The sequence below is a fragment of the Crocodylus porosus genome, unplaced genomic scaffold, assembly GCF_001723895.1.
Source record: "Crocodylus porosus isolate Cpor-Errol unplaced genomic scaffold, CroPor_comp1, whole genome shotgun sequence".
Classification (NCBI taxonomy): Eukaryota; Metazoa; Chordata; order Crocodylia; family Crocodylidae; genus Crocodylus; species Crocodylus porosus.
The window spans coordinates 135,058,112-135,078,188 of NW_017728931.1; the positions used below are offsets into that span (position 1 = coordinate 135,058,112).

Consider the following 20,077-nt stretch of genomic DNA (forward strand, 5'->3'; position numbering starts at 1 on the left):
TCATTAATTTGTCTAATAATAAATTTCAGTCTTGCATGAATGCAGCAATGTTTTTTCACATTGACTTCCCAGAATTCATAGCTAGATGAGGTCACATGCAAATTTCAAAGGTCAAACTAGATCAAAGGTCAGTAGGAGAACCAAATATGATGTGAGGTCAGAAAGACATCAGAAACAATGACGGGACGATGAAACTTTTTTAACTTTTTTTTTTTTTTTTTTTTTTTTTTTTTTTTTGAGACGCCACAGGGACATGCTAGGCAAACGATGAACTAACGGGCATGGAGATGTCTAGGGAAAAAACAAGGAAGAGGAAAAAGTTACATAGAGTCTATGCAGCAGAAACAAAATCATTTTTATGGGTGCAGGAGAAAACTAATGCAAATCTTTTATCATTAGAATCTAGGAGCCATCCACATAATTTGCATTAACTTACAATACTCATCAACAACAGCACAATGAAACCCCAAATGAATCCATCGTAAGGGAGTTAGAGAAGATGGATTCCTCTTTGGGGAGAGGAGGAGAGGAAAGAACCGTTTTCAACAAATGTGACATAACGGGGAGGGGGAAGAAAAAAGTCAGACAACCGAACTTTAAACTAGATAATGGAAACTACAAACAAAATAACCAGACAAATACAAACAAGAGGATAAAAGCATGAACTGTAAAGGGTGGAGGGTTCAACGGTGAAAAAGCGCCCATTCTTGGCACAATTACTCTAGAGACTACTTCAAAGTATCTAGCTAGCATAGAGAGCTGCTCTTTAGGTATCCAATAAGTTAACAATAGGCAATAAATAACTTCCATTATTTCTGAGGCAGTAAAAATTTTGTATAAAAATAGAAATGCTTTTTACAAATAAAATTTACAGGCCTGTGGCTTTCTTTTTATTTATTATTATTAAATTTATCTCTCAAGAAACATCAAGTATTGTCACTCGTTTTATTTTATTTTTTTTATTTTAAACCCTGTAGCTTTAGAAACAGATCTCTAAATCTTTTTTACATTAATCCTTTCCAAAAAACCAAGAATTAAAAAAAAACGAAAAAAACCCAACTATAAGACAACCAGTGTAATATCGGACCAAAAAAAAAAAAAAAAGAATTAAAATCTCTCTCAAAAACAAGCTAATGTAGTGGAAAGACTTATCATTGTTGTTTCAGAATAAGTGCTTCAGTTGGCAGGAGTTTAGCCTATAAACTGCTGGTGCCACCTTGGTAAAGTTGGTTCCGTACATAAGAAAACCACTTCAATTCCCCACCCGATTGTGCTAATGGCACCAGGGTTCAGAGTTAAATTGCACATTGTTGCTTTTAGACTTTAAGATGTCATTTGTTTTAAAAAAACAAAAAAAAAACCAGAAAGGAAAAACGGAGATAAATTATGCTGCAAAACAAAATTAAACACAGTAACAGAACTACGTAATTACTTGGCAAGGAAACGGGAGCCAAGTTGAATAAGGGCAAGTGGGGGGCAATGGAAGTGGTAACTGTAAAAATAACTGTCTCTTGCTGAAGATTGGCAATATGTTCTTCCTTAACCCCCCTTGTGGAGGACACGTTTGCTCATGGGACTTACCCTAAGAAAGCTAAAATAAGAGCAGTAAGCGTCTGGGGTTAAGATCAGTAAGGTTTGCTGTCGTTTTTGGAGCGTTTCAGCTGGACCTTCAAGCGTTTCATGCCAATCTGAAAGCCGTTCATAGCCTGGATAGCAGCTTGCGCAGAGACTGGATTGTCGTAGCTAACGAAACCTGTGGAGCACAAAATGGAAAGGCGATAGAAAGGGAAATCGGGGTTAAAATTAAATACACTGGAATATGGAGTTTGCCGTTCACATTTTTTAAAGGTTCACATTCACCCCCCACTTCCCACTATTCCCTTGATTGTTCTCTGTAGACCTTCCCTCCAAACCCTTGTTGGCTCTTCCTTTACCTTACTAGCATTCAGCACTTTACTACCTCACTGCTTGGTAGCTGGGATGCCAACCGAAGCACTTGGGGGTGAATGCCTTTTTTAGGTGTTTGGTAGGGAGCTACATCGTATTGATGTGTGTTAGGTGCCCCTCCACACTCCAGTGTTGTAGGCTGAGTATTGCCTAGTAAAGCAGGAAAGTAATATTATCTCCAGATAACAACTGGGAAACTGAGGCACGGAGTGACTAGGTTGCAGACCCACAAAAGTATTTTGGTAGCTAACTCTCAAGGATTTCAAATACTGAATAGTATTGAAGATCTGGGCCTCTGTCTGTGGCAGAGAAGGAATTAACTCCAGATCTCTCCCGGTTCTTCTAACTTTGCATTTCTATAGCACTTTTCAGGGTCTTGACACACCGCAAACATGAATTAATTCAGCTTCAAAGCCCTGGGACTCTAGGCTTAAGTGGCAGCAAAACAATAGCAGAGGTGGACATCTTCTCCCTCCTCCTTCTGAGGATTAACCACTAGGAAGTGCTCTCTCCCTGTAATTCACTCTGACTGGGCTGGCTTGTATTCTTGCCTCCTCAAGACTGAAATCACTTGGTTCATAATAGACTGAAATCTCTCTGATCCTAGGGGCTGCACTCAATTTTCCTATCTGCGCATCCCACTCTTAATTGTACAGCACTCCGAACTGCCACTCTGCTTCTGCTGCCGTTAATTACTGTATTCCAACCTGGTATTATGCATGCATCTGCTCTGAAAAGTGCCCTTTTCTTTCCATTGGAATTTGTCTTAACAATTTCTTCTATATTAGATTAGATTAGATTACCCATTGCATCCTCTTCCATCTCTCTGACAGCGACACTTAAATTTCTCACTTCCCCTCCTCTATTAAGCCGCCCACAATCCCGTCTCTCATGACTTCCATGTACTCCTAATTTTGCCCCTCTTATTTTTCTTCTTAATATCTCACTGCTGTCTCATTCCTACTGCTTCCAATATCAACTAGCTATGGTTTCTCCATTTCAAAAGACAAAGACAAACCGTTGCATGTCCCTTTGCTGCCTCCCTGTCTTCCTTTTGTCGTTCATCTTTTTATCGTTGGCCATGCTGTTTGTAAGCATAGCCTCAGGTTTCCCCACACCCCCTGCCCCAACTCGATCCACTCCAACCTGACTTCTGTGTTTTCCACTCCCTAGAAACTGCTTATGCCAAAGCATCTTCCCAAGCAACGCAGCGGCAGAAAGAGATCTCGGAGTCATAGTCGACTCCAAGATGAACATGTGTGATGAAGTGATCAGTAAAGCTAACCGCACTTTATTGTGCATTAGCAGGTGCATCACGAATGGATCCGGGGAGGTGATACTTCCCCTCTATGCAGCTCTGGTCAGGCCGCAGCTGGAGTACTGCGTCCAGTTTTGAGCACCGTGCTGCAAGAGGGATGTGGATAACCTTGAAAGGGTCCAGAGAAGGGCTACTCAGATGGTTAGGGGTGTGCAGGATAGATAGGTCCTACGAGGAGAAATTGAGGGACCTGGATCTCTTCACCCTCTGCAAGAGAAGGCTGAGAGGGGGTCTTGTAGCCGCCTACAAATACATCAGGGGAAGCCCTGGTAAAAAGAGCATCTCCTACCCCTCGCTCTTTTTACCAGGGCACCCCATGGAGTAACTAGGAACAATGGCCACAAACTGATGGAGAGCAGATTTGGGTTAGACATCAGGAAGAACTTCTCTACGGTCAGGGTTGCCAGCATCCGGAATGGGCTCCCAAGGGAGGTGGTGCTCGCCCCCACCCTGGGGGGTCTTCAAGAGGAGGATGGGCAAGCACCTGGCTGGGGTCATCTGACCCCAGGGCTCTTTCCTGCCACGGCCTTGATGATCTACTAAGGTCCCTTCCGACCCTAAAAATCTATGAAATGTGTCACACTCTTCTTAGCTAAACCTCAGCACCTCCCCTCTAGCTGTATTCTCCCTGACTACTTCTGAGGTGGTTTGACATACACTCCTTAAAATGTTGTCCTCAGTTTTCATTCTGTCCTTTTCTTGTCCTTGTTGTGCGATCACTTTGTTAGCCTCTCATAGTGCCTCCTCCCCACAGGTCTCCATCTTCCCTCTCCCTTTCTCCTCCCTCTTCATCCTTGCTGTAGATCTTTCTGCCCATATGGGTTCCAACTATCAGCTTTCTGCTCACAAATTTACTCCTCTGCTCTTCACTTGGGTATTTATATCTACTCATATTGCTTCGACTATTTCTCTGCTATCTCATCAGAAGCTCTGTTAGCACTTTAAAGTTGAAGAAGGTCAAAACTGAGCTCCTCTTCTGTCCAAAACCTTCTTCCCTCCTATCTTTATCACTGTGGACAAAATCGCTACCTTTCCATTGCCCTCAAGCCCATGACCTGGGTGGGGACGTATAGAGAGCTGACATTAACTGTTCTAGTGGTTAATGAGAAGGTTGATAGTCAAACCTGCTCCATCCTTGGAGCATCTCTTGAGGTAGACATAGCTATTAGTGCAAATGGTTTCTGATAAGGAGTGGAATATTTCTTTTGGGGGCAGGGTTGAATATAAATTATTGCACTGCTTTTACTTTGTTGAGCTGTCATTGCAAGTACCATCCTGTTGATTAACATGGCTTGATTTGACCTGGTGTCATGATTCCCAAAGGGTTTGGTCAAAATTATTTTGCTACCCTCACGCTGCTTGAATAGATCAAATGCGTCTGAAGATCAACATTTTTATTTCCATTAGTTGGGCTATTTCCATTTTTACTATAGCCACGAAAGTGCACATTTTCATAAATCTCATGTTCTTTGTCCCTGATATTTTTATTATATTTAATTTATGATATTTAATTTTTATGAAGCTTGAGCAGGACACCTCAACAAGGACCTTGAAACATGAAGGTCTGGGTGTGGAGTAACATAAAACAGTACTTTCTGGTCCTTCCAAAGCTAACTAACTAAGGACTTATCAATACTTGCATGTTAATGTGGGTTAATATAGGGTTTGAATTTAAAGCATGTAGCTATTTCTGAATAACGTCACGTGTCATCCTTCAGAGTAAGTGCCTTATTTCTGCTTAGATTAAACCAGTTTGAAAGGCTGTGGCTGTAAAGGACAACAAGCACTCGTGAAATACTCTTAGATGTATTTTACCAAAAATCACGATTTAAAAAGTACATCTAAGGCAAGCAAACAAACACATGGGCTATGGTTTATGGGAGCCCTTTAGAAATAAGAAAAAAGATTGAGGATGATGAGATGTGAATGATACCATTGCCAGCGCACTGGATTTTTGGATCGGTTATCATCTGACAAAGAGCAGCTTTCCTCTGGTTGGCGTATGAGTTGCTGCACTTGGAGGTTGCAATGTAACAGGGACAACTTTTATAGACTGGCGTTACTTGTAAACATGTTTTCATCACAGACCCTAATTAAGTGCTTTACTTCATGTAAGAACTATTAGCCTAATGCTGATGAGAAGTGGTTATTTACTTGCAGTTTGTGATAAAGTATATCAAAGCATTAGGCCAGTAAATTTACATTATCAAGGGACTGGCATGCATCTGATCAGCTCTTCCACATGGGTCTAAACATTGCCCAAACACTTGCTAGTCTCAACCTTGGCAGTCTAATTTCCTTGCAGGTCAAAGACTCTCTAGGAAACTTGACACCGATTCCTCTGCCCTAGCTTAGCAGCGCACTGCCTGATACAGTGCACCCTACTTGTACTTCTCGTAGCTGCATCAATAGTCAGCAATTATCTGTCAAGTGTTCAGTGCTACATCTGTGTAAATGATACAGACACTAATGGCAGCATCTTGCACTTAACCCAAAGGAAAGGATTTCCTGTAATGTAAAAGTAATGGGTTAAACACAGAGTTTTACAGAGATTCAGCTATACGAGAGAGGATAATTAAGTATCCATAATAAGGCAGCTTAATAGTATAGGGAATGACATTCCTCCACACAAGGTGTAATTAGTTGTGTATTCCTGACACATCCAATGTAGATGTTAGATTGGAAGATCTCCCCCCCACCCCCAGTGTAGTTTTTAATTTGAATTGGTTTATCTGCGCTTTTTTTTTTCTCTCCCTACATTTGAGGATTCAAAGCCACTGCTTTGGGAATGAGGTTCCAGTTTGACATTTTTCACGTTGCCGTTAATTTTTCATTCCAACCGCTTCTCCGTCTACCGCGCATGGATTGATTAAAGTTTTGCATACCAAAGCACTTGCTCAGATTAGTCTGTTTGTCAATGAAGACTTTAGCAGAGATAACATTTCCGAAAGGCATGAACATCTGCAGAATGTCCTGGTCTCCAAACTCCTGGGGGAGATGGTAAATAAAGAGGTTTGCCCCTTCTGGACCTTTAGAGAAACAAGCACAGCATGAAAATGTTTATTAGGGGTTTTATATTTTATCCAGCTTTCTTGACAATATTTCTAAGGGGGCGATGGGCAAAAACATTTCAGTTGCAAACATTTTGAAGTAACAAACGGCATAAAGTAGTCAAAGTAGAGTTGAAAGGCAGGTCCTTTATAGAAGAGCTGCCCTTGTCTATGTTCCTTACTCAGTATTGCTGCCAAAGGAGAAGTTGAAGTGCAGTCTCCTTCTTAAATTTGCATAAGTGTCTTAAACGGGAGAAAAAAAGACCGCGTGAAAGTGGCAGCTTCTTCCAATATCTGCTCTCTTCAGCTCTTCAAGTTGTATAGCTGTGTTCTGTGCTGCCTCCCACATCCTCAACTATTGTGTCAGCTAAATTTTGTTTGTAGAGATTAATGTAAGAGCTACAAAGAGCTGGGTTTAGTTTCTGAAGATCTCAGGTTTAAGTCTGTAGCACAGGCTTCTGGGGGCTGGGGTCAGGGCACAAAGCGCCTTCTGATTTGCAAACTGATTTGCCATGGAAATTATTGAGAGACGATAAAAATAAGAACTCCTGAGAGTGAATATGTAGTTACTTCCCAGATACATGGATTCTTTTAACAAAAGCAAGAAAGCAAGAAAGAAGGGAAATGACAGTTGGAAAAACTCTCATCTCGAGGCAGGAAATGCTGTCAAATATATTTACAAAACCCTAAAAAACCCCTGAACCGTTCTTCTAACAAGCAACAACAAACGCGATTCTTGTGAAACTCAAATGTTTTGTGAAAACTCTGGGAATCTCAAAACATTTTTGAACAAAGGCATGCAAAGGAATATTTTTTTTTTGCTTTATTTTGAACAAAAATATTTCCCTTTCAACTGAATTTTGAGATTTGTGTGTTTGTGAACCACTTGAATTATTTTTTCCACAGCTCAGCCCTAAAAATAGGATCACTGATCCACTGTATCCATGGAAAACTAAGATGCTACTTGGTTCTGGTGCAGACAGACTCTGGAGTCGTCTATATGGATATTCTCTAGTTTGCTGGCCGGCAAACTAAATGTGATGTGCTTGGTTACTGCCTAGGGAAGAAGAAGAAAGTACAATCTCAATACTTCTGCAATACCTCCTGCAGCGGACTCATAGAGCCACGCTGGTGTTCCCATTAGAGGAACTGGACTACCTGCCCTCCCACAGCCTGATCAAAAGGGGAGCGCACGTTGGAAAGGAAAAAGAGAAATAGGTAGAAAACAAAACAAAATGAAAAAAAAAATAACCCAAATGGCAGGAGGGAAGGAAGCCAGAAGAAGTTTCTTCTGACTAAAAATAAGGTGTCCTTTTAATGAACCAAGCTAAACAGACTGAACCTAGATCTAAAGAAATAGGCATAGGGACCTACCTAAAGCAGGGTGACTGATGTCTGATTTTGCCGTCTGAGTGTGGCGCCCGGTGCCATTTTTGTGGTGGGGTGTGGTGGACCCCTCCCTGCCATGACTCTGATTGGCTGAGGGGCCCCAGAAGTCTTGCCCCTCCTCAGAGATTGACAGATGGCCCCAAACTGGGACTTGCTAATGCGTCAATTAATGGCTTACACGGGCTTAATCTCTTGACACATTATTAAGTGGTCTAGGATGAGGTTAATGGCTTGTGCGGGCTTGATGAAGCTGGTGGAAGCCATTAACTGCGTAATAGACTGCTTAATAATGCATCAATTAATGGCTTCCGTGGGCTTGATTAGGGGATTAAGCTTGTGGAAGCCATTAATTGATGCGTTAGCAAGTAGTCTGGGATGCGGTTAATGGTTTCCATGGACTTGATCACATGCCAGGAAAGGAGGCAGCTCCTCACACAGAGCTACTGAAACACATGGGTGCCCCGGTGGGCGGGCAGGCAGGCAACACCGGGCTGGGCATTTGCAATGCAATGCAATCCCCGCCAAAAAATCAAAGTGAAAAAAAGAAGGGGGAGGTCAGGCTTCTTTGCAAGCTCCTGGGCTGGCCCCTAAATGGCTCATGGACTCAGCTCATGTCAGGGTCTGTCTCTGGTTTGCTCCCTCTCCCCTTCCCCCTCCCTTTCTCTCTCTCTGTCCCTGCCCCCGGCTTCAGGATGCCAAGGTTTCCTGAATTTTTCTGTTTTGCAGCTCTTTTTTTTTTCCTTTTCCCCTGCTTGCTGGCCGTTTTCACGGTTCCCACACTTTTACACAGAGACCAACCGAATTTGTGGTTTTCATGAAAATTGTGACATCACAAATTTGGTAGGGCCCTAAATAGAATAACGCAGTTTTCCAAATTTCAGCATCAATGTTTAATGCAGTATTCTTCTCTGGTATATGGCTCTCCCCCTTTCATATTTAAGACACCTAGCCATTCCATTAGGAGTCACATGCTAACACACAAAATGAAGGCAGCAGAACTTAATAATGAAATGTTCACTTAAAAAACCCCCAAAACTTAGATGACAAAGGCTAGAACTTTAAAGGGGCATTGCCCTGAAGGCTAAATTAACACCACCTGCTAGTGTTAGAAACACTTCATGAACTTAAAACCAATGAAAACCATTTAGAAAAACAAAAAAAGCCTCCCGCATGAGTTTTTTTCACCATCCAGACTGAGTGACATGTGAAAGTGAGCAGCAGATAGCAAAGAAAGGGACAAATATACATTTATTAAGAAATCTTTTCAGTTTCAATAATCTAATTTTTTATGTCCCTGTACCCTAGCTTGGGGTTCTCCGTGTCACCTGGAAGGTGTTCGCTTGAAATAGTGCAAGAGAATTTTAAGGGTGGTTAATCTTTGGATGCCCGTAAGATAGCTTATTTCTGAAGCTCATCCCTGGCAAGAACAGTAATGACAACGAAAACTTTCTTAGAAGCTGTATAAAACATTTCCACCCTTGTAGTATTTCCCTGAAGTTAGGAAGGAGGAGAAAAAAAACCCTAAATACACCCCTCCCCAAAACCTCAAGGTATCTGCAAAGAGAGAGAAGCAGTGCTTTATTTCACTAAAGATCTTACTATTAGTATTAATTCATTTTTGGTGTTAACTTCCTGAGGTTTATTTTGCTCTATTGGCACAGGGAGGGGGCAATCAATCACTTGTTTGCTTCCTCACAAGATCCACAATTAAGCAAATAACCACGCAGTGTAAGGACAGATCTTGTCATTAACTTGGAAACTAACTTAAATAAGAGAAGTGACATGATCACAGCACACAGAAACCAAAAGAGAGGAAATTCACCTACTCCACCCTTTTCCCCCCTCTGTGTTACTCCTAGCAACAACAACATACATGCTTTAGACATTATTCTTGTTACTGATGTCTATTATGACTCACCAGTGAGTACATTTATATTAATAAATAGGGGAAAGTAAGACAAATTCTCAAGGTTACAATGTCAAAATTAAACTAAAATATAAAATAAAATGTCAGAACAAAGGAAAAGGAAAAGAAAAATCAGTGGTTAGGCTAATCCAGCTTTTGGGGAAAAAAAAATCTACGGAAATAAAAGCCCAAACCAAACTGAGTTAAATGGGCTGAAGTTACTTTGATATAGTTGCTGTATTAAGTAATGGAACAGTAATCTGCTACTTGAGATGTCTGCTTTGTTGTCTCACCTTCCTTCTGGCTGCCTGCAGCACTTTGTTGCTGTAACAAGCTCTGACTGTACAACGTTGGCAGTGCCGCTGCAGCATACTGCTGAATTCCTGAGTAGGCCTGGGTGAGGGCGTCCATTGTGCCGGCTGTACCATTCGTCAAGCCTGTAGCGCCGAGTCCTCCATTCAGGGCCGCCATACCTGAGAGCATTTGAGCAACTTTACAAAAAACCCAACAATAGAGAAAAGAAATTGCACTTGTTCATTAGTGCTTTCCAAAAGTAGTTGGCATTATATGACACCGACAATGACGGCAGTGCATGCAATTCAGCACTTCACCAGATGGGACTCAGAACAAAGAAACACCACTTTGGTAGAGATCACTTTAGCACGATGGTTGGACGACCAGACTGATTTGCATGCAACCTGCTACTGGCAAGTACGGTAAACTTTGTGCCTCTGAAATTCTGCCCTGACTTCTGTTTCAGCGTGCCTACCTCTGTCATCAAGTACGCCGAGGTACCTGAAAGGCTGGTCACGGGACTCCTGGTAAGTGACTCGAGTGCTAAGCACGGCACTTGATCGACTCTACCCGCTGGTTTCCATGTGCATTAAAAAATAATATAATTTGTTTACAACGGATAGTTTTCCTAGAGTCACAATTAGGCTGTCCGCCACAGCAATAAATGCTCAACTGTTCACAGTATCCGCTAGCGCACTGACATTATTCAGTCCAACTGTGGCTCCCGTCAGTCCTTGAAGAGTACCCAGGGAAGTCAAAGGACCAAATGGAATCCACTTGACTGGAATCGCAGTAAGTGATAGGTGGCTCTCAGGATAGGAGACAGTGGGCTTGGACAGGCTTTTGGTTTCTCCAGGGAGAGCTCCTACTCTCTCCAGAGATACCACAAGCATATAGAAAGAAGTTCATGATTTTTCTCATAATTTGGGAGGAAAATAACTTGGGAACAACCTAAGTGAAGTGGTTCTCCAGAGAGCATCTCTTGTTAGACAAAACTTCTGTACAGACAGCAGATGAAGAGCTGATCTGTGCAACCCCAACGTGATTTGCTTCACTCTCCTCCCTTCTCACACAGCATGTGTCAGGCTCAGCCAAGCGGGGAGCAGAACACCCCCCCAAAACCTTTGTAGCACAGAAGTGCTTAAGGGGCATGTTCTGCCTAGGGTGGCCACTGATCCACCCCCAGAATACAGGATATTGGGAAAGGGATGGTGAGGGGCAGGGCCACTGCCTCCTTGGCCAATCAGCAGCGAGGAGTGGGGTCACCCGGGTCCCTTGGCCAATCAGCATCAAGGGGCAGAGCCACCACAAAAAGGCTCCCTCCCCCCTGTTTGGCTCTGAACCCTGCTCCTCCTGGCTGTGTACAGCCCTGCCTCTAGGCACAGCTAACAATATCACGATATTGTTACAATACAACATGCTGGCATGTTTTTCTGTAGGACTTTCTGTAGTCCGTACCTCATTTAGAAATGGACAAGGTACAAAGGGTTTACAAACAGGATGGTTTGGTATAAAACAGACCCAACAGCTACCCGAGGTTTGTTCCTGGCTTGGTTCCTGCCTGAATCACACTGCAGCACTTGGATGCAGGGAAGTATGGAAGCATAATCCTTCCAGCCCAGCCTTAGCTGGGCTCCACCACAGCACCAGAGAGGGGAAAGGGTGGAGGACTCTTCTGTGAATGGCACAGACCCCGCCCGCACCCTCCCTGACCCTGCCAATCCCTGCCTCCATTGACCTGAAATAAAGCCTTCGAAGCTCTCTGGGCTCTCTAGGGATTTCTGGCAGCCCAGGGTCCACACTGCAGGCTCTTTGCTTCTCTGTCTGAACTTCTGTACAGGTTAGTTTTTCTCTCAGGAAAACAAACTTGGGAGAGTTGTTCTGGATGATTCGATCGTGTTTATGCAGCCAGTGATTGCTGGGATGCACAATTCACATTTGATCAGGGTCATGAGCAACTAGACATTACCACTGTATACCATTACCATCCACAGTCCCAAACCAAACATTGCTACAGCAACACACCCTCCATCCGGTTGCTCACTGCAGGAAGATGGCCCACAAAACTGAACAGTCAGAGAGACAGGGCTCTTTTCTCATTCCTGTTACTGTCCAGGATTGAGAATACATGGCAGTCTCTTACACTGTCAAATGAATTTTGCATTTTCTGGAGATAAAGACCAATATTTGGTCTTTGGCACTTCTGCTGCTTTCTTTCTCACTGAGTGCATCTACATGTGCACATTTACTGCACAGTAACTGAAATAAATGCACAGTACGGATGTGCACCTACACATAGTGTACGTCTACACATACACGCCCATACTGCTCAGTAAATATGGTGATGTGTGCTGACTTAAGCATAAATTTGATACCTGCATCATCCAGGTATCAAATTTACACCTGATTAGTTACTGCGTAATAATGCACGTGTAGATGCCCTACTATGCAGTAACACTGTCTGCGTGTGGACTGACTTGGGACTAGATTTAGTCTCAAGTCAGGCCACACACAGTGTTAATATGCGTTAATGCCTGCTCATGTAGACACCATCCTATTCCTGCTTACTGCGCAGTAAATTTAAGCCAGCGTAAATGCATGTGTAGACAAGCCCCCTGGCAGTAAAACAATACCAAGAACAACAACCAAAAAGCCCACTATTCTCCACCCTATAAAATGGACACACTACCTAGAATCACCAGGATGACTGCTAAAGAAGAAATTTGGGGCAAGGGCTCCATACTGTCATCCGGTACACCCAGTCTACATTAAAATGCCCATGAAATTAATTTTACATCTATTAATTGGTGGTTAACAGTGCTAACTTCCTGTGATACAGTCTTTCACAACACTTGTCTTCACCCTTCTTTTCCCTTCCCTCTTATGGCAGCTAGCCAAGTTTCATGGAGCTTAAACTATTTCAGTTACGCATTGTATTATATATTTTTACAGCAGTTCATGAAATAAAAAGGCAATTTTCTCCTTGAATTTACTTATAGGTCCTTTAGCAAGGTTAAGGGCAATAGGTTGGGAAGCACTTAGAGACTGGTAACTAAAACGACTGAAAGAACTAACAGCTTGATTTTCAGAACAGCTGATCATCTACAACTACAACTTAAGTCAGTGAGTTGCAGGTGCCCAACAGCACTGAAAATCAAGCCATTTTTTCACAAGTACCATATTTATGTGCATACCACATGCACCTTTCCTACCCAAAAATATCAGCACAGGGGGAGTGTGTCTTAAGTATGGAGGCTAATTTGCTGTGCTCAAAATAGAAGCATGGAGTCACTGTGCTGCAAGAGGCCTGCCAGCTTCTCTCTGGGACAGTAAGTAGGAGGGGTGGAGTCCAGTGTTAACCCCTTCACAGCTGGCAACAGTTTTTGGCTGAGCAGCCAAATGAGCAGCCAAAAACTGCTGCCAACTTGACAGTAGCTGTGAAAATGATAACACTCGACTCTATCCCTCCTACTTGCTCAATCAGAGAGAAGATGGCAGGCATCTTGCAACATATCCGCTCTATGAAAGAGCCAGTTCTAGGCCATGATCCTTGAAAAAAACCCAAAACTTTGCCTTCCAAAACATGGTGCCTATCTTATTTACGGGGTATGTTATATGTGAGAGACAATATGGTAACTAGTAATCTTAAGTACTTAAGAATATCTGAAAAGGGCCTTTTAAAATCAAGTTGCTATAATGCATCTCTTACAAATGCACACAAAATTACTAGCTACTTACTAAGATTTACGTTGTGATGAGTGCCTTAGCAAAACTTTGGGTAAAGGGGAAAGTGAGATCCTTAAAGTATTTAAGGACTGTAAATGCAAGGAATAGGAGAGGGGAGTTATTCAGCATGGTAATAAGGGGAATACATAAACTGAAAAAGGTGATGACATTAATCAAACAGCACTTTATGGTTAAGGTCAGGAAAAATTAACAACGAAATGGGTTAGACTGTGCAACTGTCTTCGCCAAGGGAAGTGTCACAAACCCCATCACATGAGCAATTTAAAGATGGAGAGCCACTAGAAAGAGAATAATCCTACATTGACAAAGGAGGATAAAGATGATGACCTGAAAGTTCTTTACTACCTCTTGTGCAGATTCTAACAATGAGATTAATAATCAGGACAATTGCTCAAGTGGCAACTTCTTGGTACCACTAAGGTCTGTGTCAATTAAGAGGCCTCTACTGTATAAATTATACCTTTTGATAGTAGGATAATTTGTGCAACTAACACTTGACAAAGAAGTGATATTCCACAGCCTTTGCTTAATAAAATGTCCTCACTTGGAAGCTCTAGAACTTGGAGGAGAGGAGAGAGGACATTGCTGTATTTTGACATGACCTGCACTGCACAACATGAATTACAGAGCTAAGGCCTTGACAAGAGTATAAAATTGCCAGATATTTTGGTATACTGAGCTACTGATTAAAAAAAAGCAGCTAGCACTAGATAATGATAGTATAGCAATATACAAATATAAAGCATTTTTGAATGTACATTTATGGCCAGATTCTATTTCACCAAATAGGCGTTTAAATGGACTTAGAGTGAAGACAGAAGTGCCAATTTTCACGTGAACTGATAGCCTCTTCCACCAGGCTATTTCCAATGATTAAGCAGAAAGCCCTGTCTTGCAGCACTGCCTCTGGGAAGGATACTGCTACCATCACTAGGGAGAAACAGGTCTGTAGAAAGGGCTCTATTGTTTGATATCATTTTAATTTGATTTCCCCTTGTTTTGTGGAATTTACAAGGACCCAAAGCATGCATAGGCAGAGTGTGACCTCCACATAGCTCTACCAATGCACCTCAACCTGTTTTGCACTGAATGCTCTTCCCCATTAGTAAAACAATTACTTTGTCCCTGGGTTTTGCACCAACTGCCTTCCAGCTGCCTTGGACTGTCCCAGGTAATTCAGAGTGAAAATAATACATGTTAATGCTTAGCATTTCCAAAACTTGCAGTCAAAAGATCTCAAAGCACTTCATACACATTCAATTTAAACCTGTCCATACTCTCAGGCCATGGTAGGATCAGTACCTGAATCCACATTTTATAGATGAGGAAACTGGACATATGTTGGGGAAGGATAACAGAGAAAAACTATAAGCATAATATTCAGATCCAGGCTGGGTTTTTTTTTGTTTTAATCCCAACACTCTTTCCCCGACCTGTCTGAGTAAGGATTTTGTTATGAAACCAATTTTTTTATTAGCAACTTTTTTTTCTGTTCATTGTATTTATTTTCCAGAGGTGACCGAGTCACCCAGAGCTTGATCCAAAAAAAGGGAACAGGCCCCTACAGTAGGATTTAGGCAGAAGTGAGGCGTTTAACAACAAAGTTACAATAAACTAGTGTGTGTGTTCAGGTGCTGCTTGAAAATGGAGGCGACTGAACTAACTCGGTGCTGCCCTATTTAGTTCCTGAATGCCCCTGGCAACCTGACTTTTGTTCCCTTGTGTCCATAACTACCCTCAGGCCGAGTAGTTAAGTGCTTACTTACGGTTAAACTCAATCAGGATCCAGAAATGAGGTTATAGTGTCTTGAGATGCCACCTAGGCATCTTCAGGCTTCATGCATACTGACCAGATTGGGTCCCTTTCTTTGAAAATGCTGGAAGAGGAAGTACAGTGCCAATCCTTTACAAAACTACCTGGTGGCTAGTCCACTTGGCCAGGAAGTGGGAGATGTAGGTTCTAGGCCCTACTTGCCTGGTGGGGGGTAGATCAACATCCTTCAAGGAGAGGGACCCAAGCACCATCTTAAAAGCTATTCTTGGTGGGGGCAGGCTCCATCCCTCCAGTGACACTGTGTAGCAACAATGCCACAAAGAAGCACAAGATAGCATAACTGGAAGGACTAGTGGCTAGGGTACTCACATGGGAAGTTTGGGACCTTTTTTATGGTCGCTATTCCTAAGGCTGTCTGCATAAATCAAATGCAAATGCATACAACAGGCAGGGACCACAATCCAGGACTCCCCTCTCCCAGGTGATTGCCCTAATTACAGGCCCACACTAGCCTGCACACCCTTGCTCTGCGAATCACAAATTCCTTTGCGTGTGATGACACAGCTTCCACAGGAGGGTCTTGCCTTTTTTCTTCCAGTGCCTGTAACATCAACCCACTGCTGTGTCTATTGTTGCTCTTGTTCATAGATCTGTCTTTGCTCCACTTATGCTTTGGCAAGCTAGCATTCATTCCTCAACCCAAAACGCGTATCATGGCTTTCCAACTTTCCTGTACAATTATTCTAAGACTAAGACTTTGGTATTACTAGGCAGTGGCATTCCTTCTTTCCTCGGATTGATCAAGATCTAACCCAATCATGGAATACAAACTCAATTTTCCTGTCTATAAATTCCACAACAGGTTACAGTGTAAAAGAAACGCAAAGGGAGTTGGTCACTGGCAGCATACTTGGGTTCAGAAGAGGCAGATTATTAAAGTTAGTGGGAAATGTCTCTTGTTACAGCCTCAGAAGTCATTAGTGCCATGAGTACCATAGGTTGATTATCAATATCATTATTTTGAGAGAAAAAGGTTTCATACAACAGCACATGAGAAGCACACAGTACCCCTCTCCAAAACTTATCTCTAAACATTTCTCACATATATATATATATATATACACAGACATATACACACAGTTTGTAAATATGTATGTATAATATATACATACAGATACTATATGCATACACACTCTCCATGCTGTCTGCAGACACGTTTGACAAACAAGATTTTGGACCAAACCCACCGCTGGTATAAGTCCGTGGAAGCTGTGTTTGCTTAGACCCAGGTAGAATTTGGTCCTTGGTTGTGTTTACATCAATTTTACTTCAGATGTCATATGCAAATGGGTTTGCATTCACATCATCTGAAAATACCTGTTAAGAAAATCTAAACTCATTGTCCAGAATCTAGCAAGTGTCACTACAATGGAGTGCAATGGGCAATGGCATGATTCTTACATGCTGTCAAGAGCTGAAAGCATGTGGGTGACTTGCTACAGATCTGCTGTAGTGAAGGAACATTGCTTTTAAGTGTGCTAGTGTGCTTGGGTCCTTAATATTTGTGGAAATGGGGGCCATGCCACACTACTCCTGACACTACAGTGCACAGGTACCACACAGCATACCTTGAGTGTTGGCTGGGAAAAGAAGTTTAACATCAGCTCCCAGTGAGCCCTTCCATGGAGAAGGGTGTTTCATTGAGAGAGCTCATGAGGCCAAGGAGACTCGTCTTTCACAAGTGCCATTTTCAGTGGTTTGGTTTCAGCATATAAAGCATGTGTGGCTTCAACATATGTGAGCTATTTTGGAATCTAACACACTAAACTGGCCTTGAACCATACTGACTTTGAAGATACTTCTTTATTTTTTCCTTTTAATATCTGTGTCCTTGCCAGAAGCAAGACCTCTTCTACACAAGGCCCCATGCAACCGCTCACCACCGTTTCATGGACAATCCATTAACCCCTCCCGTCCCCGGCTCCCAACATCAACCACCAGAGATCACAGAACAAAATGACTGGTGAGCAGCCAGATAACAGTGACACAAAGGACATCATGCAGAGCATTAGAGTGAGCAAGTGATACTGAGGAGGACATCCATTCCTGTGGATACATTATGATGGCTAATGGACTAGAGACTGGTGGTGGTGATCAAATATTTTCCTTGCATTGTAGGAGGAAATGCAAGGAACAGGGGCAGCTAAAAAAAAGCTAGGAGGGAGAGGGAAGATGCAAGGTGAATTCCCTTCAATGCAGGCAAAGGTGAAGTCATTGTAACAGATATAGAACAGAAATCATTGTTCGTCAGTAAAGGCGTAACTGCAATTGAGAACAAGGATGAAGGTTCTCTCTAAAGGCTGACACCCTCATCTTAAGCCAGACAGGTCAGTGCTTACCCTAGACTACATGCAATATATTTTCATGGTCTAACACTATAAGCAACTCACTTGGCCATTCTCACATACTTGCAAATCAAAAACCAAAATGTTGGCTTTAATTTTTAAGCAAATATATTACTCCCATGTCATTGTGGCCACAACCTAGCAATTTCTGCATTTAGGTTGACAAAGGCTATGTCCTAGTTTGTCTCTGCAGCAAACAGGTGCCTCTCAATGACCTAAATTCCTTAGTGCTGTCTTGTAGGTAGAGGTTTTCACAGGTTGATGTTTCTGGCTCTTGACATTAAAAGGAAGCTATTATACAACCAAAACTGACCTCCATAATCTACACTGACTACACAGAAGAGATTTTAAAATTCCATATGTCCTACAAGAAAAGGTAATTTTTGCAGGATACCAACAGACTTCACCTTGCAGGTCAAGCAGAGCGAAACGTGAAGACTCCAGGATTGGAGTGCCAAGCATAGAACTTGATCAACTGGTTTGCAAATGCATTAAAAATAGTATCATTTGTTTACAATGGATAGTTTTCCTAGACTGATAATTGGGGAAGGCTGTCCACCACAGCAATAAATACTCACTGTTTACGGTACCTGCTAGTGCATTAATATTATTCAGTCCAACAGTGGCTCCAGCCAGTCCTTGAAGAGTACCCAGAGAAGTCAAAGAATTCATGGCCGCACCAGCCGTGGAATTAGCAGTTGACGCAGCCACTAAGGGGGAGAATAAGGCAAAAGTGAAGTAAGAACTCAAATTGAATTGGTCACAGATCATCACGCCTTAGGTTCTAGTCTTCATAACAAAACTCCTTGCAAAACATAAGAAATCAGACCGGTGCTGCAGGTATTGATGGTGGACAGGATGGGCTGCTGACTTTTTTGACCCTAATGATTTTGATGATAAAACCTGAATAATTTGGCATTCTTTGCAAAGTAGTGAAACACTAAATAAGTAAAAAGATTAAAAAAAAAGAAAAGCATATTCACAAGAGATTATTAGAAAGTGATTACCAGCTAAACAGACTGTTAGAGACATTTTCTCTTCTTAGCTCTACTGTTAAAAAAACGCATAGCTCATTTCAATTGCTTTCAGAGGAGATTTTGCCTTATGAATAGTTCTTCTGGACTCCAGAACTATTAAGCAAACCCAAAATTGTTCCATTCTAAATGAGACACTGCCATAGCTCTAGGGTACCATACAAAATGTAATATAAATCAAGAAATCGCAAAAATATACAATAAGAAAAATAATTAATGAAGTACCAAATATAATGTATTGCTCATTTTTCAAACAGTTTCCATTCTAGCCTCTGTCTGTCCAGCTAAGCAAGTATTTATATGACTCACATTAGCATATTGTTTAAGTGCCTCACAAACACTATTATATTTGTCCTCTTAAGGCAGGAAAATATTATTATCCCTGTTTCACAGATGTGGGACTGAGGCACAAGAGTCTGATGTGACCGATACTACCATAAGTTGTAAAAGAGGTGGGAGTTTTCGCCGCATCTCCTGAGCCCTACCTCAGTGTATCAACCATTAGACCATTTTTCTTCTCCTCTTACAGAAAGGGAAAATATTCTTTAAAATGCCAAAATTTCAGCTCAGGGGTGATGCTTCACGAACATGGGAGTAACAGTTGTTCTTTTTGTCACACGCGTGGGGCAACAATGACGAGGTAGGAACGTTTTCTGTCCCTGACTCCCCTTCGTGCATCCTGGAGTTACCACCATCATCAAAGAAAAGCCATAGCTGATGAGACCTAAGAAGTAAGGTTCAACAGAGAGCAAAGTACAAACAGCTCTTGCCCCAACACACACTAACTCACACACGCCCATGTGGTGGGCTGCTCCATGTTTCAGCCATACTCATGTGGCCTAAGCATATAAACCTCAGATCTGAAGCTCTCACCCCAGCTGAGCTCCAAGAGCAGGCAATAAATATTTGTGAGTGAGGATGGCTGCTGAAGTCAGATCCAGTTCTCCTTTTATGCAAATTCCATGGTTTTTACTATGGTGGCTAGATTCAGGTTCATACTGTTCAAAAACACATGGTTAGTGGATGACCAACATCTGGGGTTGAATTAAACATCTTAGGTTCAAGTTCCTGTCTACACCGAGAGGAAGAGACACCTCAGTCATGCTCTAATCTGAAGGCACAGCTCATATTATTTTAATTTGCTTAACTAAAGAGATGATGCAGAACCAACATGAAATGCAACCCAGGGCATCCACAATCTCAGCACTCACAT

At 42.1% G+C, this 20,077-nt stretch overlaps 1 protein-coding gene across 18 annotated transcripts in view; it reads right to left on the reverse strand.

Annotated features, from left to right (window-relative positions):
- The window catches only part of CELF2 (CUGBP, Elav-like family member 2), a 777,369-nt gene continuing 757,292 nt past the window's right edge, over window positions 1–20,077 (reverse strand). For 10 of the 18 annotated variants that reach the window (XM_019543733.1, XM_019543721.1, XM_019543737.1 and 7 more), the window contains 4 exons: window positions 18,421–18,540; window positions 9,904–10,101; window positions 6,151–6,294; window positions 1,588–1,753 (listed from right to left, as the gene is read on the reverse strand). In XM_019543733.1, the coding sequence (XP_019399278.1) occupies window positions 1,626–1,753; window positions 6,151–6,294; window positions 9,904–10,101; window positions 18,421–18,540 (590 nt within the window). In that variant the 3' untranslated portion in view covers window positions 1,588–1,625. Of the gene's footprint in view, window positions 292–1,581; window positions 1,754–6,150; window positions 6,295–9,903; window positions 10,102–18,408; window positions 18,541–20,077 lie in introns of those variants that run through there. The other 8 variants (XM_019543720.1, XM_019543726.1, XM_019543729.1 and 5 more) reach the window with 3 other exon arrangements.